The 23874-nt window shown below is 36.7% G+C and overlaps 1 protein-coding gene and 1 long non-coding RNA gene across 3 annotated transcripts; one reads left to right on the forward strand and one right to left on the reverse strand.

Annotated features, from left to right (window-relative positions):
• The first annotated feature begins 16671 nt into the window (after window positions 1–16671).
• LOC107772153 (two pore potassium channel a-like) lies at window positions 16672–20603 on the forward strand. 2 transcript variants are annotated; one of them, XM_075246958.1, is made up of 3 exons: window positions 16672–16891; window positions 18237–19363; window positions 20227–20603. In XM_075246958.1, exons 2-3 carry the CDS (start codon window positions 18444–18446, stop codon window positions 20234–20236), a joined length of 930 nt encoding a protein of 309 aa, XP_075103059.1. In that variant the 5' UTR covers window positions 16672–16891; window positions 18237–18443; the 3' UTR covers window positions 20237–20603. The 2 variants fall into 2 exon arrangements, with proteins under 2 accessions (XP_075103059.1, XP_016447133.1); XM_016591647.2 differs by having other exon boundaries at window positions 16676–16891; window positions 19651–20603.
• Window positions 20604–20740: 137 nt separating this feature from the next.
• LOC142177651 (uncharacterized) lies at window positions 20741–22051 on the reverse strand. Its single transcript, XR_012706225.1, has 2 exons — window positions 21843–22051; window positions 20741–20901 (listed from the first exon to the last, which is right to left on the reverse strand). It is a non-coding gene; the product is annotated as an uncharacterized LOC142177651 (long non-coding RNA).
• Window positions 22052–23874: the final 1823 nt, after the last annotated feature.

Raw genomic sequence — 23874 nt, forward strand, 5'->3', positions numbered from 1 at the left:
GGCAAAAATGATTACTGTTATGTGCTTACCCTATAGTTTTCCTTCTAACCCTCACTTTGTGCATTATATTAGAAAAGTTTATAATCCTACTTATAAAGGTTTTCCTCGCACAACCGTAAAGAGTGATATTTATAAATATAAACATGAATATGAACAATATTTGCGCTATATATACATCTTAAGATATATATATATATCTTAAGATATATATATATAGTATATAAATCGAATATTAATGTATAAATCTTAAGATGTATATAAAGTAAATCGAATATAGCTTATATATCTTAAGATGTATATATAGTTATAGTATAGTATATATATATTATAACGCATTGCTTTGAATATCTCTTTACAATATTTTTGTCTTTAAATTTGAATTAAAAAATTTAGGTGACAATTCTATAATATAATTTACTAGGAATTGCCTTAGATATTTTTATTACCATTTTTTTCTCTAACTTGTATAAAAATAATTTAAAAAATAGAAAGTTTTTGTTGGGCCCGCTTAGGACTGTTTGAGCCCGCTTAGGTCCGGGACCCGCCCACTTAATACGGGACCGCTAGGTCGTGGCCCCGGTCCCGGATCGGTTCCAACGAGAAACTCAGAACCGCTTAGGACCGGCCCGCCTAGAACCGGACCACTTAGGACCGGGCCCGCGAAGCCCACTGACCTGGCCCGACACACATGCCACCCCTACCAAAAGAGCTGAAGTGGAGGATAATTTGACTTTAGACAAAAGATTGAAGTTGGCCTCAACTTTGTAGTTTTGGTCTGAAGTTGAACTTGAACAGCAGATCTCAACTTCTCGCCGTGGAGTGAAGTTAGGCTTAAACAGACTCCAAATTCAGTCTCAATTATAAGTGGCCAGAAGTTAAATATTTTTGAAAAAATGACTACGCCTAATATGGCGTTGTGCAAATAGGCTATTTGTGCACTTCGCCCAAGGTAGGCTCGATAATAATCCAAAAGCGATGATGATTTTAACTTTAGCGATAATTTCTCGACAAGGTTGGGGGAGGGGGTTAATTTAGTTACATGTATGTATACTTTGTATTAAATGATTAAATGAATAAAGGTCAAATACATATGTAGGCCCTCAAACTTGTTCATTTTTTTCGTTTGGACACTTAAATTAACCTTTGTTCCTATTGAATACTTAAACTTGAACCTAAATGTGTCTATTAAACACACATTGTTGACATGGCAAAGTGTATGTGCTGCACTAACTACGAGCGCGTGAGGTTCTTTCTTTTTTTTAATAAAAACAAATTCCTTCTACTTCCTCATTCTCTTCCCCTGCCACCATCATCACCATCACCGACCACCTTCCTCTTCTGTTCTCACCACAAAATTAATTTCACGCAAAGAGATTAAAAATCACTCACTTACACGCCACAGAATCATACTATAAAATTTACACACATTATTCTCCACAGGGACACTAAGAGATACTCAAAGATTTCCTCCGTGGCTCCACCGCAGGGGCGGCCCGACGTATTTTTGGGCCTAAAGCTAAATTTTAATGAAGGGCCTTAATGTTTTAATTTTTTATTATTATTTGAAGTCAATTATTCTAACTTTTTTAGATGCAAAGTTATTAATAATTTTCTTATAATCAATTTCTCCTAATAAGTCTTTCTCAATTGACAATATAGTTAACCCATTTAATCTCTCTCAATTCACACTTTCTATTTGACATACTTATCTTCTAATAAATAATCTAAAAATGCACTAAATAGCAAAATATTAAATTTTAGATGAGAAAAAAAATAAAAAGATAGAATAAATAGCAAAATATTAAATTTTAGATGAAAGGATGTCTATTTCAGACGAAGGAAGTTGAATTAAGACAATGTTAATTCACTTCTTATGTTATAATTCTAACATGTGCTAATATTTTTTTGAAGTGTCTGAGTGTCACACCCCTTTTTCACCCCACAAAATGATAAATATGTGCGTTATTGGATTGTTGTGGGTTAAAGAGTTTTTTCAATTAAAGTGACAAATTGAAATAGGGATTATCTTATTGTTCAGCGTCGCCACTTGGAATTGATTTTCGGGTGTTCCAAGTCACTTTTTATTTGAATCCCTAGTCAAAGGAAGGTTTGACTCTATTATTATTGGTCTGCAAAAACAAAGTCCGAGTAAGGAATTCTGTTGACCGGGGAGAAGGTGTAAGGCATTCCCCGAGTCCGGTGGTTCTAGCACGGTCGCTTTATTGACTTAAACTTGGCTTAATTATATGATTTATTAATATGTTTAAAAACCTATAGTGCATTTAATCGTTTACCGCTTTTAATTAATTAACCGCTTTTAGTGTTTATGAAATTTGTTTGAACAAGTCGCGATGTCGCACTCTTTTTTTTTTGTACACGTTGCGAATCGCGTCACGTGAAACGCACCTGCGATTTACAACATGTTAATTTTTATTATTATTTGAAGTGATGGTCGAATCACGTGAAACGCACACTCGACTTGGAGATTACGTATCGTGACCATACAACGGGAACCGTACCCATGGCCACGATAATTTATTAATCGCTCTTAAAGCAAGCTACGCATATTCAAGAGTTTAACTAATTTTGCTAAAACTTATTTGAGATTAGAGGTCCCATAACTTGTGGAATTAATGTGTGGACGATTTGAGTCCAAATTCATAAACTGCAGGTGCATCGTTATTGAAACCCAAAACTGGCTAAGGACAATACATCAATGTGACAAGAGTCTAGCACTAACTAAAATCATATATTGTTCATGCCATTATAGATTTAAGTGCACACATAGTACATTAATCCAGAATCCATTCTTTTATTTTATTTGTCATAAACAATGTTGTACTACTGCAACATGGTCAGATTAAAACTAAACAAAATGAAATCATAAATGAAACTAAATGAATATAGCAATAGAGATCTAGAACTTTATTATCAAGCATAGGAACTCAACACTTTACAAATCAAAGGCTTGAATTCATGATCCAATACCTGATTATGCAGAAAACAGCTTAGGAATGCCAAACAAAGGCCAGAGAAGTAGAGATTAACAGATTCAGTAGTGAACAACAAGATTCAAAATACTGTAACAAAGTAAAAATTAAAAAAAATGACCTTCAATACAAGAGTGTGGCCTTGTTGCTTTCGAAACACAATAGCGAAACAAAGCTCGGACCTCGAATGGAACAGAGCCAATTGACCATGAACCCGACTACGACCACGAATCAGGATCCAGGAAAAGACTATACCAACTCGACTATATTTGGACAACCGTTTCGGGTGTAAAAGGGTCGTTTCAATAGAGGTTTGTGGCTGGATTTCGAGCTATTTCACAGCTTGTTTCACTACTTTTGGTCAGATTTTTCAGCAGATTCGCAGCTGATTTTGCTGCTCTCTAACGCTGGATTTTGGGTGGTGTTTTGCAATTCTGTTTGCTGCATTTTCCAACTGATTTCAGCAGTTTTTAGCTTGTGCTTGGGGGCTGTTTCGGGTAGGGCTGCTTATCGGGCGGATTGGGCGATTAATTACTTTTAACGGTTTGGCTTAATGGTTATCGGTTTTTAAATGTATTAATCCGCTAGCCATCCGATAAGATATCGGGCGGATTGGTATCGGTTTAGCTCTTATCGGGCGGTTTATCGGCCTAATTCAATCTATATTGCGTGCGTTAATTGTTTGTTGACCGCCTAGCATACAAATTCAGAATAGAAAATTACACATTGAGTCCAGACATAAATGTCTGTTAACGCCTACATAAGAATGATGTAGTGTGTCATGTGGTGTAGAGTAAAAAAAGCAGAACACATTGTAGTCTACATTACATCCCAAATCAGACTATGATATGATGTAATTAAGGAAAAAGTAGTCCTAATGGATATGTCACTGTAACTCTTGCTAGCTATAACATGGATCATACAAGGATATCAAATTTCATTGAGATAACTATGTGATTGCATGGGTTTAGATGCAAAGGAACAATTTCTAACAATATATTAATAATTAACACAAAGGCTGTGCTGGATCCATATTTACAAATTTAAAAAGCAAAAATATGAGCTTGCTCTTCATACTAGGGCACTAAGATAGAGTGCTGGAAGCCTGGAAGTCGACGAGAAGAGTGCTGGAAGCCTGGAAGTCGACGAGATAGAGTACTGCGGGTGGCTGCTGGAGTGCTGGTTGAATTTTTACTGAAGCTGGTTGAATTATGGTCGAATAAAGAGAACCATAATTCTGCTGGTGGCTGTTGGTTGAAGTTTAGGCATTAGGGTTCTGATTATTTAGGAATTAGGCGTTAGAATTTAGAGATAAAGTACTGGAAGAAGTGAAAGGTTTTTGATATTTTTAACGGGTTAACGGATTATCCGTTAAGAAAATTGAATAATCCGCCCCAAACCGATAAGCCGTTAATAAAAAAACTTTAATCCGTTCCCCATCCGTTAAACCGTTAACCCGATACCAATAAGCTATTAAGCTTCGGTTTCGGTTCGATTTTCGGTTTCGGTTCGGTTTTGAACACCCCTAGTTTCGGGGCTGATTTGGGTGGTGTTTAATGGAGGTTCATGGCTGCGTTTTCGGGTAGATTTTCAGCTTTTTTTTTGGAGCATTTGAGGCCGTCTTTGGGGCTGGATTTCCAGTTCGTTTTTGGGGGTGTTGAACTGGAGAAAAGTGACTGTTTTGGGGTGTTATCGGCAGTTGTGTGTGGACTGGTTTTCAGCTCATTTTTTGGGCTGTTTTCAGCTCGTTTTTGAGCTGTTTTGAGGGAGTTTTGGGGCTGGATTTGCAGCTTGTTTTCTTTGTTGGTTCCTTCTCTTTTTGTGTGTGTTATGTGTGTGTTTTATAGCTGAAAATGGGGTATGGGGTTTGTGATAGGAGACAAGCATGGGGGACAAGGAGTGGGGAATAATGGAGAGAGTAGGGAGTAAAGTGTGGGGGGGGGGGAACAAGCATGGGGGACAAGGAGTGGGGAACAATGGAGAGTGGAGTAGGGAGCAAAGTGTGGGGGAGACAAAGCATGGGGGACAAGTATGGGGGACAAGCATGGGGGACAAAGAAAAGTTGAGTGGGGACACGCCTGGGAAGCGGAAAATATTCAAGCACGGTCAAAAATTAGGTGCTCACAACATGCCCCTCTTTGCTTGGAAACATTAAAAGTTTTCAGGCAAAGATAAAGTGAGCCGTGTAACTAAGTTTTGACCATATCGTTATTCAAAAGAGGAAGAAAATAAAAGAAAAAGATGCAACCGAGTCCTGGTTTTGGACAGCCTACATATCCCGGGTTATAAGGGAATCAGGTCACGTGTAGTTCAAGAAAAATGATGGAGTGATGAGTTCGAAAGTCGAGCTAGGTTCCGTGGCTCCGGTCCGTGGCCCTGTTATTACATCAAAATCTAAAGGAACTAAACAAGCATATCAGTTATAAGTTACAAGATTCCTATTTATAAGTCTTCTGAACCTTGATCTTGAGTCTTGACTGGTTGTTCATGCAGACTTTGATCTGAAGCTTCTTCTGAGCAAAACGGGAAATGTGAAGCTCGTAACTTCAGTCATGTTTTGAGCAGTCCATATCATTTTCATCTGCATCTGCATTTTGGATTCACTTCTTTTTTCTTTTCTTTTCTTTATTCTGGATTCAGACTTCTTCTTTTGTTCATCTCGAACCTTGTGCCTCGAGGTAAAACCTGCTCAGACATCACAACAAACAAACGAACGAAATTTTTCTGCCCCAGTTTTCACTAGAAAAATTTCGTGAGTTATTGTAACAAAATTCTAAACTACTTCTTTATTGAAAGCAAATAAAAAAAGTAATGGTGTACCTTGAAAAGGTCATGATAATTTTGTTTTTTTATTGTCCCAAAAGAATGTCTCAACTAAGGATTTGTGTACCTTATGTTGGGAAACTGTGGTCAGAGAATGGGATACCCTATATTGGCAATGATACCAGGGAGTGGTGTATCCTGCATTTAAAATCAAATCAACAAGGGAGTGGTGTACCCTATGTTGGAGAACACAACAAGGGATTGGTGTACCCTATACTGGTAAGGAGATCAGGGATTGGTGTACCATATGCTGGTAAGGAAATATAATCAGGGGTTGGCGCCCTGTATTACTAAAAAAGAAATATAGCCAGGGGTTGGCGCCCTGTATTACTGAAAAGGATAATGTAACCAGGGGTTGGCGCCCTGTATTACTGAAAAGGATAATGTAACCAGGAGTTGGTGCCCTGTATTACTGAAAAAGAAATATAACCAGGGGTTGGCGCCCTGTATTACTGAAAAGGAAAGGTAATCAGGGGTTGGTGCCCTGTATTACTGAAAAGGAAATGTAACCAGAGATTGGCGCCCTGTATTACTGAAAAGGATAATGTAACCAGGGGTTGGCGCCTTATATTACTGAAAAGGATAATGTAACCAGGGGTTGGCGTCATGTATTACTGAAAAGGATAATGTAACCAGGGGTTGGCACCCTGTATTACTGAAAAGGATAATGTAACCAGGGGTTGGCGCCCTGTGTTACTGAAAAAATGCTGAATCCCCGGGGCGAAAATGGTCTACCTGGGTTAAACTACGAAAAGCAAACCTAGGAGAAGAGTACTTCTACTCGGAATATGAGTTGTATCCCCCTAGGCGAAAAGTTTCTACCCGGGTTAAACTACGAAAAGCAAACCTGGGCGAAGAGTACTTCTACCCGAAACTATGAGCTGGATCGCCCAAGGCAAAATGGTTCTACCTCGGTTAAGCTACGTAAAACAAACTGGGCGAAGAGTACTTCTACCCGAACTATGAGTTGGATCCCCCTAGGCGAGATGGTTCTGCCTGGGTTAAGCTACGTAAAACAACTTGGGCGAAGTGTACTTCTACCCGAACTATAAGCTGGATCCCCCTTGGCGAAAATGTTCTACCTGGGTTTAGCTACAAAAAACAACCTGGGCGAAGAGTACTTCTACCCGAACTATGAGCTGGATTCCCCTTGGCGAAAATGTTCTACCTGGGTTAAGCTACGAAAGACAGCCTGGGCAAAAAGTACTTCTATCCGGAACTATGAGCTGGATCCCCCTAGGTGAAAAGGTTCTACCTGGGTTAAGCTACAAAAACCAATCCTGGGCGAATAGTATTTCTACCCGAAAACTATGAGCTGGATCCCCCTAGGCGAAAAGGTTCTATCTGGGTTAAGCTACGAAAGACAGCTTGGGCGAAGTGTACTTCTACCCGAACTATAAGCTGGATCCCCCTTGGCGAAAATGTTCTACCTGGGTTTAGCTACAAAAAACAACCTGGGCGAAGAGTACTTCTACCCGAACTATGAGCTGGATTCCCCTAGGCAAAAAGGTTCTACCTAGGTTAAGCTATGAAAAGCAACCTGAGCGAATAGTACTTCTACCCGGAACTATGAGTTGGATCCCCCTAGGCAAAAAAGTTCTATCTAGGTTAAGCTACGTAAAACAGCCTGGGCAAAAAGTAGTTCTACCCAAAAATATTAGCTGGATCCCCCTAGGCGTAAATGTTCTACCTGGGTTAAGTAACAAAAAACAGCCTGGGCGAAGAGTGCTTCTACCCGGAACTATGAGCTGGATCCCTCTAGGCGAAATGGTTCTACCTGGGTTAAGCTATGATTAAACCTGAGCGAAAAGTACTTCTACCCACAAATATGAGCTGGATCCCCCTAGAAGAAATGGTTCTGCCTAGGTTAAGCTACGTAAAACAACTTGGGCGAAGAGTACTTCTACACGAACTATGAGCTGGATCCCCCTTGACGAAAAGGTTCTACCTGGGTTAAGCTATTATTAAACTTGAGCGAAAAGTACTTCTACCTGCAAATATGAGCTGGATCCCCCTAGGCAAAATGGTTCTACCTGGGTTAAGCTACGTAAAATAACCTGGGCAAAGAGTACTTCTACCCGAACTATGAGCTGAATCCCCATAGGCGAAAAGGTTCTACCTGGGTTAAGCTACGAAAATGAGGGCTATGAACAATAGTTATGCATGCTAAAAATAAAGGAAAGTGGAGATTTTGAGGAAACTTACCTTTGGTGACATTCGTCCTTTAGAAATCACCATTCTTCACAGTTTTGTTCATGCTGCAAACAAAGAAAAATTGTGAGTTTTGAAAATAGTGATTAGTTTGTGGCCCTGATGTCTTTGGAAGCTTGGCTTTGTGCCCGTCTTCTTTTGATGATGATTTCAACTTGCCACTAGATGTTTCCTGAATACCACTAGCATGTCTGGACCCAGAGAGCCTTTGACTTTTCAAACTTTTATATGACGGTTGGTCGCGTAGGACTTAACCTTTTCAACTTTGTTTTGCCTTTGTGGAATTTTACTTTCGACTTCTTTCCCCCGAAACTTTCAATTTCTGAGAATTGGGGAACCTTTAGCTTTTCAAACTTTGCCAAAACGGTTAGCCACTTGGGACTTAACCTATTCAACTTCATTTTGCCTTGTAGGCACTTTCAATTTGATTTCCTCTTTACAAAGGTTTTTGATTTCTAAGCATCAGCCGCCATGGCCAGTTGGGGTCGACTTGATGTCGCTGCCGAGTCTGGGTGCCTTTTTTGCATATTAGCTTGTATCAAACGAAAGCCCTATAAATCAGTCTTGCTATCCCTTCTTTGCCTTAGTTTTGGAACAGAGTTAGACCAAAATGGATTCGAAGAAAAACAAACAATGGAATGGACAATGAATTTAGACAAGAGGTATCCCTTTCGGGGAAGGAAAGAATGACTTATCTGGAGTATATGCGGACTTCAATGAACATGGCATGCCTTTTGGACTTGATGTCTGATCTGTGTAAACCGTCCGACTCTTAGAAATGCATCACAACTTTTGCCTCGAAACCTAGAAACCTTGCCTAGGATTATCAATACCAATGGTTGTGAAGATCCTCTTTTTGATCAATAGTGCCCTTTGCGGGTTTTCATCAGCTAAACTCTCTCAATTCTCTTCTCACCATCGCCTTATAGTGCCCTTTGCGGGTTTTCACTAACAAGACTCTCTCATTTTTATTTTCTTTGCTCATCATCGCCCTATGGTGCCCGTGAGGATTTTCACCAATAAGACTCTCTCATTTTATTTCTCTCATTTTGGTGGCATCAGATCCAAGTGATTGTATCCTCCAATTCTTGAACATTCTCGTTGATTGATCGGAAGGACTTGAAAAGGATTTGGGTAAAAAGGATTTGGATTGAATTACAATTTTGGAATCTTTCAGGCGAAACCATCGCCGAACCATTATAACACCTGCCCCAGTTTCAACTTTTGGGGGAATGTAGATTTTTATTTTGGTGTGACTGAACCCCAGAGAGAGGCTGCCTACGTATCCTTTCGGAATCAAGTCGAACGTAGTTCGATTGACATGAACTTGTTTGATTTTTTTATTTTATTTTTTTTCTTTTTTTTTATTTATTTTTCTTCTTCTTTTTTTTTTATTTTTTTAAATAACATCTTCAGGTTCCAAAGAGGGTAATCAAAGAAAGGTAACCGGCTCAAAAGGGTTAGCAAAGGGTTGATGGTGTTTGGATAGCGAGAATGAAAGCCTTCATCATCCCAATCAGAGAACATTAATGCTATATAGAGGGTCAAACATAGTACCTTTTGACTGGATCCGCGTTGACGATTGTTTCAGGGACACTTTCTTCGTTGCTTCCCAGATACAACGCTCTCTTTTGCAGTACTCTCATTACAATGTATGTACCTTTCCAATTTGGAGCCAATTTTCCTTTAGCTTCTTCATGAGTTGGGAGGATACGTCTCAGAATGAGTTGTCCTATTTTAAATTTATTGGGCTGCACTTTCTTGTTGTAGACACGGCACAACTGCCCGTGGCAAATTGCGGCCAATCATTTTTCATCCATCAGTGTCAATTATTTCAATCGGTTCTTGACCCAATCTTTATCCTCAATCCCGGCTTCAACAATGATCCGAAGAGAGGGAATCTCAACTTCGTTCCAATTTTCTATTTATTTTCTTACAAGCCTTGTCTTCAAAATATTTTGTTTCTTGATCTATTATTTCGGGGTCTGACAACGTTTTAGGATCTGGGCATGAAGTCCGCAAGCATGTCATGTCATTAAAATCTGCATTAACAGAACTAAAAAGAGAATAAGAAAAGTGACAAGATTAAGAAAAGAAACATTCCCCGACAATAAAAAATTAATTTCATTTGATTTTTTTAAAAAAGTTTTTAAGATAGAAGGGTTTACATCAGAAAGTAAAGCAGTGAAGTAAAATATTCGGATTAGATCCTGAAATAATTCGGACGCAGAAAAGATAGCAAGACCGGCCACCGAGACTCCCATATGACAGAAAACTTTTCAGGTTTGGCGCCCGTTTTTAGGTTTCTCTTCTGTCTCGGCAATGGCTGTAATGGCCTTCAGTGCTAGATTAAATTCCTCATCTTCACAGATCATTCCGATTACTGGCCCATTAGTGTGAGTAGGCAGAGAATTGTTCATCATACTAGGGGCCTCTTCATCCCTAAGCACTATTTTCTTGACATTGATGAGGTCTTCCACTGCTCTCTTAAGAGTCTAACAGTCTTCTGTATCATGCCTGACTGCTCCAGAGTGGTATTCACATCTAGCATTAGCCTGGTGCGAATGGGACTCAGGGTTTGGCCGGTTCGGGGCTACTGGCCACAGTAGACCTAGCCTGACTAGCTTTTGGAACAAGATCGAGTATGATTCACCAATAGGGGTAATCCATCTCGGGAGGCTCTCTCTTTTCTTCTTTTTTTCTTTTTTTTTTTGATTTTTTTTTTTCATATCTTGATTTTTTCCTCTCTTTTTGTTGTTTTTCTCTCTTTATTTTTCTCTATTATTTTTTTGTCACTCTTTCTTTCTTTCTCACTCAATTATTTTTCGATTTTTTTTACTCAATTTGTTTATGGCTATGATCGAATCCAATGGGGATTGCCTACGTATCATGACGCCGCATAAATCAGATCATTACGTAGTTCAAGAAGATTGGGAATAGACTGGCCCATTTTTTATTTTATTTTTTTATTTTATTTATAAAGACTTTTAAATATATTTTTTGATTTTTTTTTCTTTTTATGGAATTTTGAAATTTTTTAAAAGGAATTCTAAAGAAGGAAGAAAATATTTTGGATTTTGATTTGAAGATTCTTTTGTTCTTTTTTTCCGAATGAAAGGCTTCGAAAAAGAAGGAAAATATTTTTGGATTTAATTTTTTTTTTTGGATTTTCTAAGGAAAGAATTCTAGAGAGGGAATCAAGGAAAGAGAAACTATTTTTGATTTTTTATTTATTTTTTTTTAAAAAAAATTGAGGCCGGAACCGATGAGGTTTGCCTACGTATCTCATATTCGGTGAGAATCAGACTCGCATAATTCGGTGGATCAGAAATAAAATAGATAAACTAACTCTTTTTGTTTTTCATATACAATTAATCCGACAAAATCTCCTAGCAAAGAAAATATATTCAATTTTTTTTCGATTTTTTTTTGTTTTTTGGATTTTGGGAGAAAGACTTTTTTTTTAAAAAAGGAAGAAAATATTTTTGGATTTTTTGTCTCAAAAAAAATGAAACTTCTAAAGAAGCAATTAAAGGAAAATATCTTTTTGGATTTTTGAAAATTGGGGGCCGGAACCGATGGGGTTTGCCTACGTATCTCACATCCGGTGAGAATCAGACCCGCGTAGTTCGGTCAAAATTGACTATGTTCTTCTTCTTTTTTTATATGAAAATTAATCTTTAAAAACCATATGCACTAAACCACATCATTTTTTCTCTCTTCGTTCAACCGATATATGCTAAAGTCGGTCGACATGCAAGCCTCCCAAATAATGCAACAAGTAGCACATAACATGACATAATGGTCTCAACAAGGTACCTGTCCTAAAACAGAACTCGGCCCATGAGTCGAGCGCTGCTAAGTCAAATGCACATGATGCAAATAAAGCGTAGCCTACTAGGGATATTCATTGCTTGTATCTTGTTCTTCTAAGTTTGTAAATCCTAAAGGCGATGGTATCTAGACCTGATTTATCCGGACGGACAACCCGAGCAGAGGAGCGTCAAGCATTAACAGTAGTAGAACAACACTGGCTAGCTAACGGCTCTCCCGCCTAAACATGTGTGACTAAATCCTTCACCAGAAACTGGTAGGCTAACTGGCTTTATCTCAAGATAGAAATTTTGTGATGCTGGTAGGCAAACACAACATAACTAATTATCAGAAAACTCAGTGGGATGCGAGAGAGGATACAATTTATATGTACAGTTCAACAATATCAAAACAGTAAAAAGTGGACAAGTAGCACATTAGTCCCAAATAAATCACAATATATACAAAAATTAATAAAGCCAAATAAAGTCAATGTACAAGCTAGAATTCTCGAAGTCCCCAGCAGAGTCGCCAGAGCTGTCACACCCCTTTTTCACCCCACAAAATGATAAATATGTGCGTTATTGGATTGTTGTGGGTTAAAAAGTTTTTCCAATTAAAGTGACAATTTGAAATAGGGATTATCTTATTGTTCAGAGTCGCCACTTGGAATTGATTTTCGGGTGTTCCAAGTCACCTTTTATTTGAATCCCTAGTCAAAGGAAGGTTTGACTCTATTATTACTAGTCTGCGAAAACAAAGTCCGGGTAAGGAATTCTGTTGACCGGGGAGAAGGTGTAAGGCATTCTCCGAGTCCGGTGGTTCTAGCATGGTCGCCTTATTGACTTAAACTTGGCTTAATTATATAATTTATTAACATGTTTAAAAACCTATAGTGCATTTAATCGTTTATCGCTTTTAATTAATTAACCGCTTTTAGTGTTTATGAAATTTGTTTGAACAAGTCGCGATGTCGCACACTCATTATTTTTTGTACACGTTGCGAATCGCGTCACGTGAAACACACCCGCGATTTACAACATGTTAATTTTTATTATTATTTGAAGTGATGGTCGAATCACGTGAAACGCACACTCGACTTGGAGATTACGTATCGTGACTATACAACGGGAACAGTACCCATGGCCACGATAATTTATTAATCGCGCTTAAAGCAAGCTACGCATATTCAAGAGTTTAACTAATTTTTCTAAAACTTATTTGAGATTAGAGGTCCCATAACTTGTGGAATTAATGTGTGGATGATTTGAGTCCAAATTCATAAACTGCAGGTGCATCGTTATTGAAATCCAAAACTGGCTTAGGACAATACATCAATGTGACAAGAGTCTAGCACTAACTAAAATCATATATTGTTCATGCCATTATAGATTTAAGTGCACACATAGTACATTAATCCAGAATCCATCCTTTTTATTTTATTTGTCATAAACAATGTTGTACTACTGCAGCATGGTCAGATTAAAACTAAACAAAATGAAATCATAAATGAAACTAAATGCATATAGCAATAGAGATATAGAACTTTATTATCAAGCATATGAACTCAACATTTTACAAATCAAAGGCTTGAATTCATGATCCAATACCTGATTGTGCAAAAAACAGCTTAGGAATACCAAACAAAGGCCAGAGAAGTAGTGATTAACAGATTCAGCAGTGAACAACAAGATTCAAAATACTGTAACAAAGTAAAAATTAAAAAAAAATCGACCTTCAATACAAGAGTGTGGCCTTGTTGCTTTCGAAACACAATAGCGAAACAAAGCTCGGACCTCGAACGGAACAGAGCCAATTGACCATGAACCCGACTACGACCACGAATCAGGATTCAGGAAAAGACTATACCAACTCAACTATATTTGGACAACCGTTTCGGGTGTAAAAGGGTCGTTTCAATAGAGGTTTGTGGCTGGATTTCGAGCTATTTCGCAGCTTGTTTCACTACTTTTGGTCAGATTTTTCAGCAGATTCGCAGCTGATTTTGCTGCTCTCTAACGCTGGATTTTGGGTGGTGTTATGCAATTTTATTTGTTGCGTTTTTCAGCTGATTTCAGCAGTTTTTAGCTTGTGCTTGGGGGCTGTTTCGGGGCTGATTTGGATGGTGTTTAACGGAGGTTCATGGCTGCGTTTTCGGGCAGATATCCAGCTTCTTTTTTGGAGCATTTGAGGTCGTCTTTGGAACTGGATTTCCAGCTCGTTTTTAGGGGTGTTGAACTGGAGAAAAGTGACTGTTTTGGGGTGTTATCGGCAGCTGTGTGTGGACTGGTTTTCAGCTCATTTTTTGGGCTGTTTTCAGCTCGTTTTTGAGCTGTTTTGAGGGAGTTTTGGGGCTGGATTCATCCTCTTTTTTTGTGTGTTATGTGTGTGTTTTATAGTTGAAAATGGGGTATGAGGTTTGTGATAGGAGACAAGCATGGGGGACAAGGAGTGGGGAACAATGGAGAGAGTAGGGAGCAAAGTGTGGGGGGGGAGACAAGCATGGGGGACAAGGAGTGGCGAACAATGGAGAGTGGAGTAGGGAGCAAAATATGGGGGAGACAAAGCATGGGGACAAAGAAAAATTGAGTGGGAACACGCCTGGAAAGCGAAAAATATTCAAGTACGGTCAAAAATTAGGTGCTCAAACTGAGAAAAAATTTAAAGAGTACGAAGAGATTTGGGTTAGATTTACTCATGCCCTACGTAATTTAAGTCCACTGCATCTCGAATAGGGATGCATGTTTTTAGTAGTCACTGCAAATAATTGAATTAGACGAAAAATCTGCTGAAATTTTTCGATTGGAATCTAAATTTTAATAATCAGATATTGTATTGAAATTTAAATTATAAAATATTTAAAATAACTCTTCAATAACAAATAAGTATTTTTTTCGACCAATATAATATATTATAAAATCAAAATTGTGTACCCGACTTAATGAGTTGAATTTTCTAAAAAATCACATAAATATTATATTTAAAATTAAAAGAAAAAAAAGTGTAAGATACATGCAATAGATGAATTCTGAAAAGACTGTTAATATTATAATAGAAGAAGTAAAATTATGGAATTCATGTTAAATTAAAATTAGAATTCATTCTTTCAACCAACTCAAACAGATATAGTGTCTTAGTTTTTGTGTGTATCTGTAATTGATTTTCATTTAAGTTGGGATCAGATTTAAGCTACACATTGACGGAAATGTTGACTAATCTACTTTTATAGAATGGAGTTTCTTCTTTTATTGAATAGCTAAATAAAATCAACGGAAAAGGGTCAAAATTGTCCTCTAACAATTGAAAATAGCTCAAATATACCATTCGTTTGTTTTTGGTACCAAATTTATTTTCACCGTCTAAAACTTGGACCATTATTGCCCTAAAAACTAACGGCTGTCACATCAACTTTTGGACATACTTAAATATTACGGAAAAAAGATTAAAATTGCCCCCCGAACTATCGAAAATAGCTCAATTATATCCTTTGTTTGTGTTTGGTACCAAATATGTAATTGCCCTAAAATCTAACGGCTGCCACATCAGCTTTTGGACCTATTTAAATATTATAATCATGTTGACATGCCAGTACAATATGACAAAAAAAAAAAAACCTTCTCCGCCCGCAAGAACCCATTTTCTGCGAGGGTTTGCTGCATTTCCCGCAATGAAGCACTTCAGGTGGCCTGCTAGCTAGGCCAGTGAGGAGGGGAAGGATTAGGCGGTTGACTAAAAAGTGTATCTTTTTATGAGGTTTTGGGTCTAGATCTTATTTGCGGTCTGTCTTCTTTTCTTTTCTGTTGATGAAGGCTGGAAGTAGAAGGGTATAGTATTTTAGAGGATGGTCTCATTCTAATGGTTTTCGAGTTTTTTTATGAGAGTTATTTTTAAAAGGATATATCTTTGCAACTAATTTGTGACCTTTTTGAGCTATGAGCTTGGATAGCTAGCCATGGGAGTACTACAATATGTAGTTTTTGTTGTTCTCCACTATTTTTTCTTGATAAGATTTCTGATTTTAAATGATAAAAGTTAGTATTTTATTTCTTGTATAGTATATTGAAATTTTTTACAGATTTATGAATCTTAAGAATAGCCCAATTAAATTTCTCATAATAAGATTGGCGTAACTTTAATTATTTGGAAGGAGCAACACTTAGATAAGTCAACGAATGAAAATGGAGAAAGAAATTTTTTCCATGGGAGCTTTTGTCAAGATGGAGGACCGTCTGTTGGAAATAGACTTTTGTTGTTCACATGAGCTCATGTGACGGCCGTTAGTTTTTAGGGCAGTAATGGTCCAATTTTTAGACGTCAAGGACATATTTGGTACCAAACACAAACGAAGGATATAATTGAGCTATTTTCGATAGTTCGAGGGCAATTTTGACCCTTTTTCGTAATATTTAAATATGTCCAAAAGCTTATGTGGCAGCTATTAGTTGTTAAGGCAATAATGGTCCAATTTTTAGACGGCGAGGACAAATTTGGTACCAAAAACAAACGGAGGAAATATTTGAGCTATTTCCGATAGTTCGAAGACAATTTGACCCTTTTCCGTAAAATCAATAATCTTCATTTCATGAACTTAATTATACTTTTTTCTTAAATTTTATTCTGTAATTCAAATAAAGTTTCAACATAATAATTTTATATTAATTGAGGTGGGGTACACGCGCAACGCGCGTATGTCTAGTTAAAAAATAAATATGGGAAGGTAAACCACATATTGGTGAAAAAAGAGTAACCATATATTGTTGAGAAATTAGAATCAATTGCAAGCGTCCCATAAATAGTAGGTGTAAGATTCAAGACATGCATATTGTTTCCCGTGATTCTGTTTGTCTATGGTGCCTTTAATTTAACTACTGGATTCTGTTACAGGTTATTTTGATCCAAATTTTGTAGCCATAACTAAAAAGAACCTTTTGTTTTTTCCTTGTGAAAATTTGCAGACTTTGATTTCTTGCTTTCTGTTCATCCAACAGAACAATACAATGCATGCATGGATTTGAAAAGGGTAAATTTGATGAATATGATAGTCTTAACCTAAGGTAATATGACCCTTCTCCATCTTTTATTTGATTTAATTATCATAAGAATCTAGGGGATGATGTATGCACAGGCAGACCCCGAAATTTGAAGATGGTGGGGCACATGGGCGGACTGCTCAATCGGTGTCCCATCGGACTTTTGATTTTAAGAATTTCACGCAAAATATATACGTGTTTTCAACATACATCCACATATATATATCTAAAACTTTTACCGAGGTTAATGGGGTGCGGTGATGTATGTAGATTTATAGGTTTGTGGGTGCAACTCTTAACATAAAAAGGCATATTCTTTTGCAATTTTATGTGGATTTCTTTGTTTCTTGTTTTGAAGTTAGATTTAAAAATACTCAAATTTGTTGGATTCCTTACACATTCCATTTCTCTGTTCTGAAATTAAATTTTGCCTTCTCTATTGTTCAATTTTTTGACTTTTATGGGCTTGAAAATCTCTCATTAATGAATATGATATCATTAGAGCAAGTTTGTATTAGCCTTCATCAATATAGATCTTCAGATGTTCTAAGGTTAAAAAAGCATCCTGGTGTACTAAACTCCCGCTTCTCGCTATGCGCGTGGTCTGGCCACTACAAGGGTCTATTATACGCAATCATACCCTACATTTTTGCAAGAGGCTGTTTCCACGGCTTGAACCCGTGACCTCCGGATTAAATAACAGCAACTTTACCAGTTACGCCAAGGTTCCCCTCAGATGTTCTAAGGTAGGTAAAAAACAAAAAAGAAAATTCGTGGTTTGCGAATTTGAAGACAATGTATGTTTAAGCCCTCGACGCGATATGTGGGTTATTAAGCGCACATTCTGGGTTTTAACCTTGTTACAGACAAAAACCTGATATTTAAGTAGATAGGGCAGAGAGTTGGGCCCAACCGTATGCCGCTGGCCCTCGGTATTTCTTTGTTATAAAAAAGAGTTGTATGTGTATGGAACCATTTATTAACTTTTGTGAATGAAGCCCATATTGCAAGGACTGAAACTTAACATGGATCAATAATGGGTGTTATGAACAGTACACGATCTTGAAATACTTAGGTATTAAGTTTAATAGTTGAGATTGATATCAAAGTTAGTCACACAAAAGAACGATTATATTTATGCCTCTGAGTTTCAAATGTATGAATTTATGTTTTTGCCTCGTATTCTGCTAGAAATGCCGAGGGTCTATTGGAAACAATCTCTCTACCTCCACGCGGTAGGGGTAAGGTCTGTGTATACACAACCCTCCCCAGACCCCACTATATGAGATTACACTAACGTTGTTGTTGTTTGCCTCATATTTTGCTAGAAATGTTAGTTGATTATTAATGTACATTATCCTGATTGCAGTTTGATTTGGAAGCATGTCCTTTTGCTGTCATTAGAGGCGGACCTACGTGCTATATTGAGGGGTCACCGGACCTCGTAAACTTCGGTAGAAATCTTGTATATATATGTTATACCTTGAAAATGGTTAATTTGAATTACTTGGCACCCTCTAAAAGTCTTTAGGTAGCACTGATTGAACCAAACATTGTGCCCCGTCGCGTTAAAATCATGGGTCCGCCTCTGGCTGTCATGGATAAAGGTGATGTTGAACAACCTCTACTACGAGGCCATGTAAATTCTTCGATTCGATTTAATGATATAAACTCTTTTAAGAGAAGGCGAACACAATCGAGCAGCAGTACTTGTAATATCAGTCATATACCACAGACAAATAATGAGGAACTGTTTCATTCCTCTGAGTTCATTGCTACAGAGAGATTTAGACTCAGGTCTGTACTCTTATTTTTGGCTGCCTATATAGGCATCGGAGCGATTTGCTTCTTCATAATCAGGCATCAAATCGAAGGAAAAAAGACTAATGGAATTCTTGATGCAATATACTTGTGTATTGTTACAATGACTACTGTCGGATATGGTGATCTTGTTCCTAAAAGTATCTTAGCTAAGCTACTCGCGTGTATATTCGTCTTCACGGGCATGGCTCTTGTTGGATTTGTTCTAAGTAAAGCAGCAGATAGTTTTCTTGAGAGACAGCAAATCCTTTTTCTCAAAGCCATAAAAATGAGGAAAAATTATAGCAGTTCAAATGAGGTCCTAAAAGAGGTTGAAACGAACATCGAAAAGTATAAGTTTTTAAGTGCATTGGCACTTCTTGTGGCACTTACTATACTTGGAACAATTTTTTTAAACCAAGTTGAGGATCTGAGTTTGTTTGATGCTTTTTATTGTGTTTGTGCTACTATTACTACTCTGGGATATGGAGATAAGAGCTTTTCGACAAAATGGGGGCGTTTATTTGCTTCGTTTTGGATACTGTTGAGCACGATTTGTTTGGGTCAGTTATTTTACTCCCTTGCTGAATTATACACAGAACAAAGGCGAAAATCTATGTTCAGATGGGTTCTAACTCGGGAGTTGACAAATTCAGATCTGCAGGCTGCAGATCTTGATCATGACAGTGAAGTGAGGTAAGTTGTTATTTAAGTTCTTACTTCGTGTTCAAAAGACTTGACGAAAGATAGAGCATAATGAAATAAAAAGATCTATATAATCGATAGCAATAAGTTGAGTATATGCTTTAGTCATGTTAGTACGTGTACGTTCCTATGCTTGGTCTTTTAGCCCTATCAGATATTTATAGCTGACCCCAACTCGTTTGGGACTGAGGATGTATGTTGTTGTTGTTGTTGTTGTTGTTGTTTGGCGTTTAAGTTTTTTGGGCTATATCCTAATCACTTTCATTTTCTTTATTTAGTGCTGCAGAATTTATTGTCTATAAACTTAAAGAGTTGGGGAAGATAACTGAGGAAGATATTTCTGTAGTAATGGAGAGCTTCAAAATGCTTGATGTTGATCATTCAGGCACATTGACTGAAAAGGATATTGCATTATTACACTCGTCTCGATCCAAAAGTTGATAATCAACCCCTTTAATAGATCTGATTTGATTAAGTTTTTGTCATAGATCATAGAAAGATTCTAACGATGACTGAAGCCTCTATCTTGAAGGGACGTACATGTTCCTGCGACTCAAATGAGTATTCTTGTTTATACAGTTACGGCTATAAATACTTTTTTTTTCGTATTAACAAAACATCCCCTTTTTCTTCGTCCTGAATAAACACAACCCCTACACACACCTAGGAGCACCCCTTCACTTTAAACCCTCGAGTAGGCGAGCCAAGGTGTTTATTGCTCTTTCCTTGCAGCTATTTCACTTTAGAGATTGGTTCACAAGTACAACCTTTGTAACTTCATGGTATACTCATGGATTGATCATTATTTGAAAGGCTACAATATATTAACTGCCGCTGTTTTCTACTCCTAATAGTTTAGCTTGATCAAGATCAAATCTATTCATCAAAGAGCTTCTCCGATTGCTGAAGACATTTTTTTTCAACCGGGAACAAAACAAGGTCGCCTTGCTACTAATAAGTTAGTACAGTTATTTTATTATGATTCGTACTCGCCAGAGCCTTGGCGTAACTGGTAAAGTTGTTGCCATGTGACCAGGAGATCACGGGTTCGAGCCGTGGAAACAGCCTCTTGAAGAAATGCAGGGTAAGACTGCATACAATAGACCCTTATGGTCCAAGCCCTTCTCTGGACCCCGCACATAGCGGGAGCTTAGTGCACCGGGCTGCCCTTTATTCGTAGTCGCTGGTACACAATACCTTTGTTTGCACGTATGGAATTGCGTAGTAATGAAAAATCAATTTGAATGCTTTGCAATTTCAATCCTATGCACTTGCTATTTGGAAATGTATCATAGATATACTCCATAACCTGTGACAATTTCAAATTATTGGAGAATATAAGTTAAGGCATGTTAAATTTGAACTGGATTGAGACAAGCGTTACATTTCCAACATCATCTTAGTAGTTCTTTAAACTGGACAAGAATGCACATTATCAATCACCAACTATAAACTGGACACCAGAAACCAAACTTTCAGATTAAAATCGCCAATCGAATATCAGAAGTCTTCCAGTTGCTGCTGGTACCCTGCAAGAAAATTCAGTAGTCCTTCACTCTCTTTTTGATTGGAGAAGTCAACAGCTAATGGTGATATTTTGCTGAAGGAAAGTATTGTGATCAAAAGTAGAGTTGTAGAGAGGACAAGAGGCCAGAAATAAGACAGAATGTTAGCAAAGTTAGGTGCCAAAACAAAGAAGAAAGTAAGAACAAATGATGCAGCAAATAATGTGACAATATGATTCTTGAACTGAAAAAGCTTGGTAAAGATTTCCATGGGGTTTATTTAGAGTTTCAATCAAACACAAAATGGACTTTCTGAATGAAAAGGAGGGAGAGAAGCAGAGGTTTTTGTCTTTGCCAAGATTCTTTGTTCAAAGTGACAAGACTTTGTTTTGGCTCCAAATTGTTTCCAAAAGCAATCCTAATCTTTGATACCTTTACATTCAGTTTTATCTAAATGGATTGTGTGTCTAATTGCCTTAGATTTCCTTATGTTGAGGGATATGCTAAGATTAAAAAATTTATGAGAAGGGGAAACCTCTCAACTTAGGCTTTCAGAGATATGTTTAAGGAATGTTAAGATCACAATCATAAAAAAAAAAGGCAGCTCGGTGAAATAGGCATCCGCGTTTATGCATGGTCCGGTGAAGGCCGCACCCTAAAAAGGGTGTGATATAGACAACCTACCCTAATGCAAGCATTAATAGCTGTTTCCATGGCTCAAACCCGTAACCTATAATCACATTAAGGTGGGCTGCTTCCGGCTTACCCTAATGTTAATCACAATCATGTCCCTTTTAATATTGCATATTGAAAGTGTGGACTCAAGGAAGGCATAAAGCCATAACTTTGAGCTTTAAAGGAAATTTTGAAGACCAAAGCAACTACTAGAAATTCGATACAATCAGATCACTTAATAGGTAATTTGTTAATAATATTAATATATGATGCGAAAGATAAAAGCTTACAATGGTGTATTTTGACAGAAATCTAGCCTCAAAACAAGAAAGTTTCATGAGATTTTTGCCTTCAAAGCCTAAAAAGGGGTTTTGACTCATTCAATTTCTTTCTCCCTACCAAAATTTATTATTGGATGGGAAAAATAAAAGTGGAGAATAAAGGGAAAAAATAGGGAGAAATTAAAATAAAATTCTATGATAATGTAGAAAGAAAGTGATAGCTAGCTCTAAAAAGATAAGTCTTAATTTGGAGGTTTTTGGTGAGATAGTTTAAGGATATATACACATCAATACCTACTACAAAGACACTGCCCTTGATGTTAATTGTGTTAGTCCATTGATAAAGATTTGACCCTTTGACACATTGATATAGTGCATATATTCAATTACATTAATTATCAACTAAAGCACCATTAATAATCCAATACCATTGCTATTAGTGGCTTGTAAATAAGCAAACCAGAAAATGATTATCTTCTAGAAAATTTTGAAAATTTGAAATTCTTAGAGTTCAATATAGATAGGATCTATTTCATTATCAGTCCAGTTTATGGGATCATTTTCTTTTAAGTTTTTTTTTTTTTAAATGATCTATTTTTAAATTTGAAAATAATTTAATTTGTATTTTTTATTTTACTCTTAATGAAAATTTTTTATAGTCATACAAAATGTTATGTCATGTCTTAAACCGCACGTTTCAAAACTTTTCCGTTCTTTCGTTAGCTTTATTCCCAGTTAACGAAATCACATACTCCTCTGTTTCAATTTAGATGACACACTTTTCTTATTAGTCTGTTCAAAAAAGAATGACATATTTTTATAATTGGAAATAATTTAATTTTAAACACTTCATTTTACTCATTTTACCTTTAATGAAAAGCTTTTATAACCACACAAATATCATGGCCCCACAAAGCTTTTACCCTTTAAGTTTTTAAGACCACAAGTTTCAAAAATCTTTTATTTTTCTTAAATTCCGTGCCGAGTCAAACTATCTCATTTAAATTGAAACATAGAGATTAAAATGAAACAAATTAAGTACTAGTTTTTTTTAAAAACAAATTCAGTGGAGGGGATAGAGAGAAAACAGAACAAATTAAGTAGATAAAGAAAAAGATTATTTTACTTAAATACTGCAAATTTTAGACCATACTTAAATATAGTTTGAATCTTAAGTAATTGGTTTTTAACCGTAGAGCGAAGAAGAGATACTAACATGACTATTTGCGTGAAGTCCTAATTAGGCAAGAAAAAATATACTTAAGGTACCATTAATGGAGTGATACATAAGTAATATAAAAACAGAAAGAGAAAAAAAGGGATAGAAAAGAAGGATGAAATTGTTAGGAATTCAATATTAGAACCGAATCCTTATCATAATTTACCTACTTAAAGCTAATTATCAAAAGATATTATTAAATAGAAATTATAGAACCTTTACAACTTAGCTTGAAACTCCTTTGAGGTCACTTTCAGAACTTTATTTTTAGCAAAAACTTCTTCGCACCCGATTATTTGATGTGATGAGAATATATAAAAGAAATATATATACTGATACATGTGATTTATCTATTGATTTGGTGTAAAAAAACAGTGAAAATAAGTTTTGTATCTCATAAATACTCTTTAATTTTATCACCTAAGTATGATTAATTAATGTGTAGTGTCACCTTATTTATTACTTAATTATAGTAAAATATTCTAATTTGGTGTAAACATACACAAGTTCAAATTCCAGTGGAGGCAAAAACTATTACTAGGTGATTTCTATCTATTTTTCAAGATTTGGTGGACAGAATTACCAAATACATGTTGCTAGTGGAAGTAACATGTATCCCGTGAAATTAGTCGAAGTGCATGTAAGCTGGCTCGAACACCGCCGTTATAAATTGTTTTTAAAAATTGTAGTGAGACTCTCTTTATTCTAAAGGTGTGTTTTCTTTTGCCTCACCAAAACATTGATCATGTACAGCTTGAATATTGCCATTTGCCAAGTGTCATCCACCTATGAGAAGCTTTATATAATATATCTACAAGGGAA

This window comes from Nicotiana tabacum, chromosome 23, assembly GCF_000715075.1.
Source record: "Nicotiana tabacum cultivar K326 chromosome 23, ASM71507v2, whole genome shotgun sequence".
Classification (NCBI taxonomy): Eukaryota; Viridiplantae; Streptophyta; class Magnoliopsida; order Solanales; family Solanaceae; genus Nicotiana; species Nicotiana tabacum.

Excerpts from the sequence above, each read along its gene's own strand:
- LOC107772153 (XM_016591647.2), top strand. The coding sequence starts at position 18,444 with ATGGGTCCGCCTCTGGCTGTCATGGATAAAGGTGATGTTGAACAACCT. Across the intron at positions 19,364-19,650 it reads GATCATGACAGTGAAGTGAG|TGCTGCAGAATTTATTGTCT; the intron begins GTAAGTTGTTAT and ends TTCTTTATTTAG.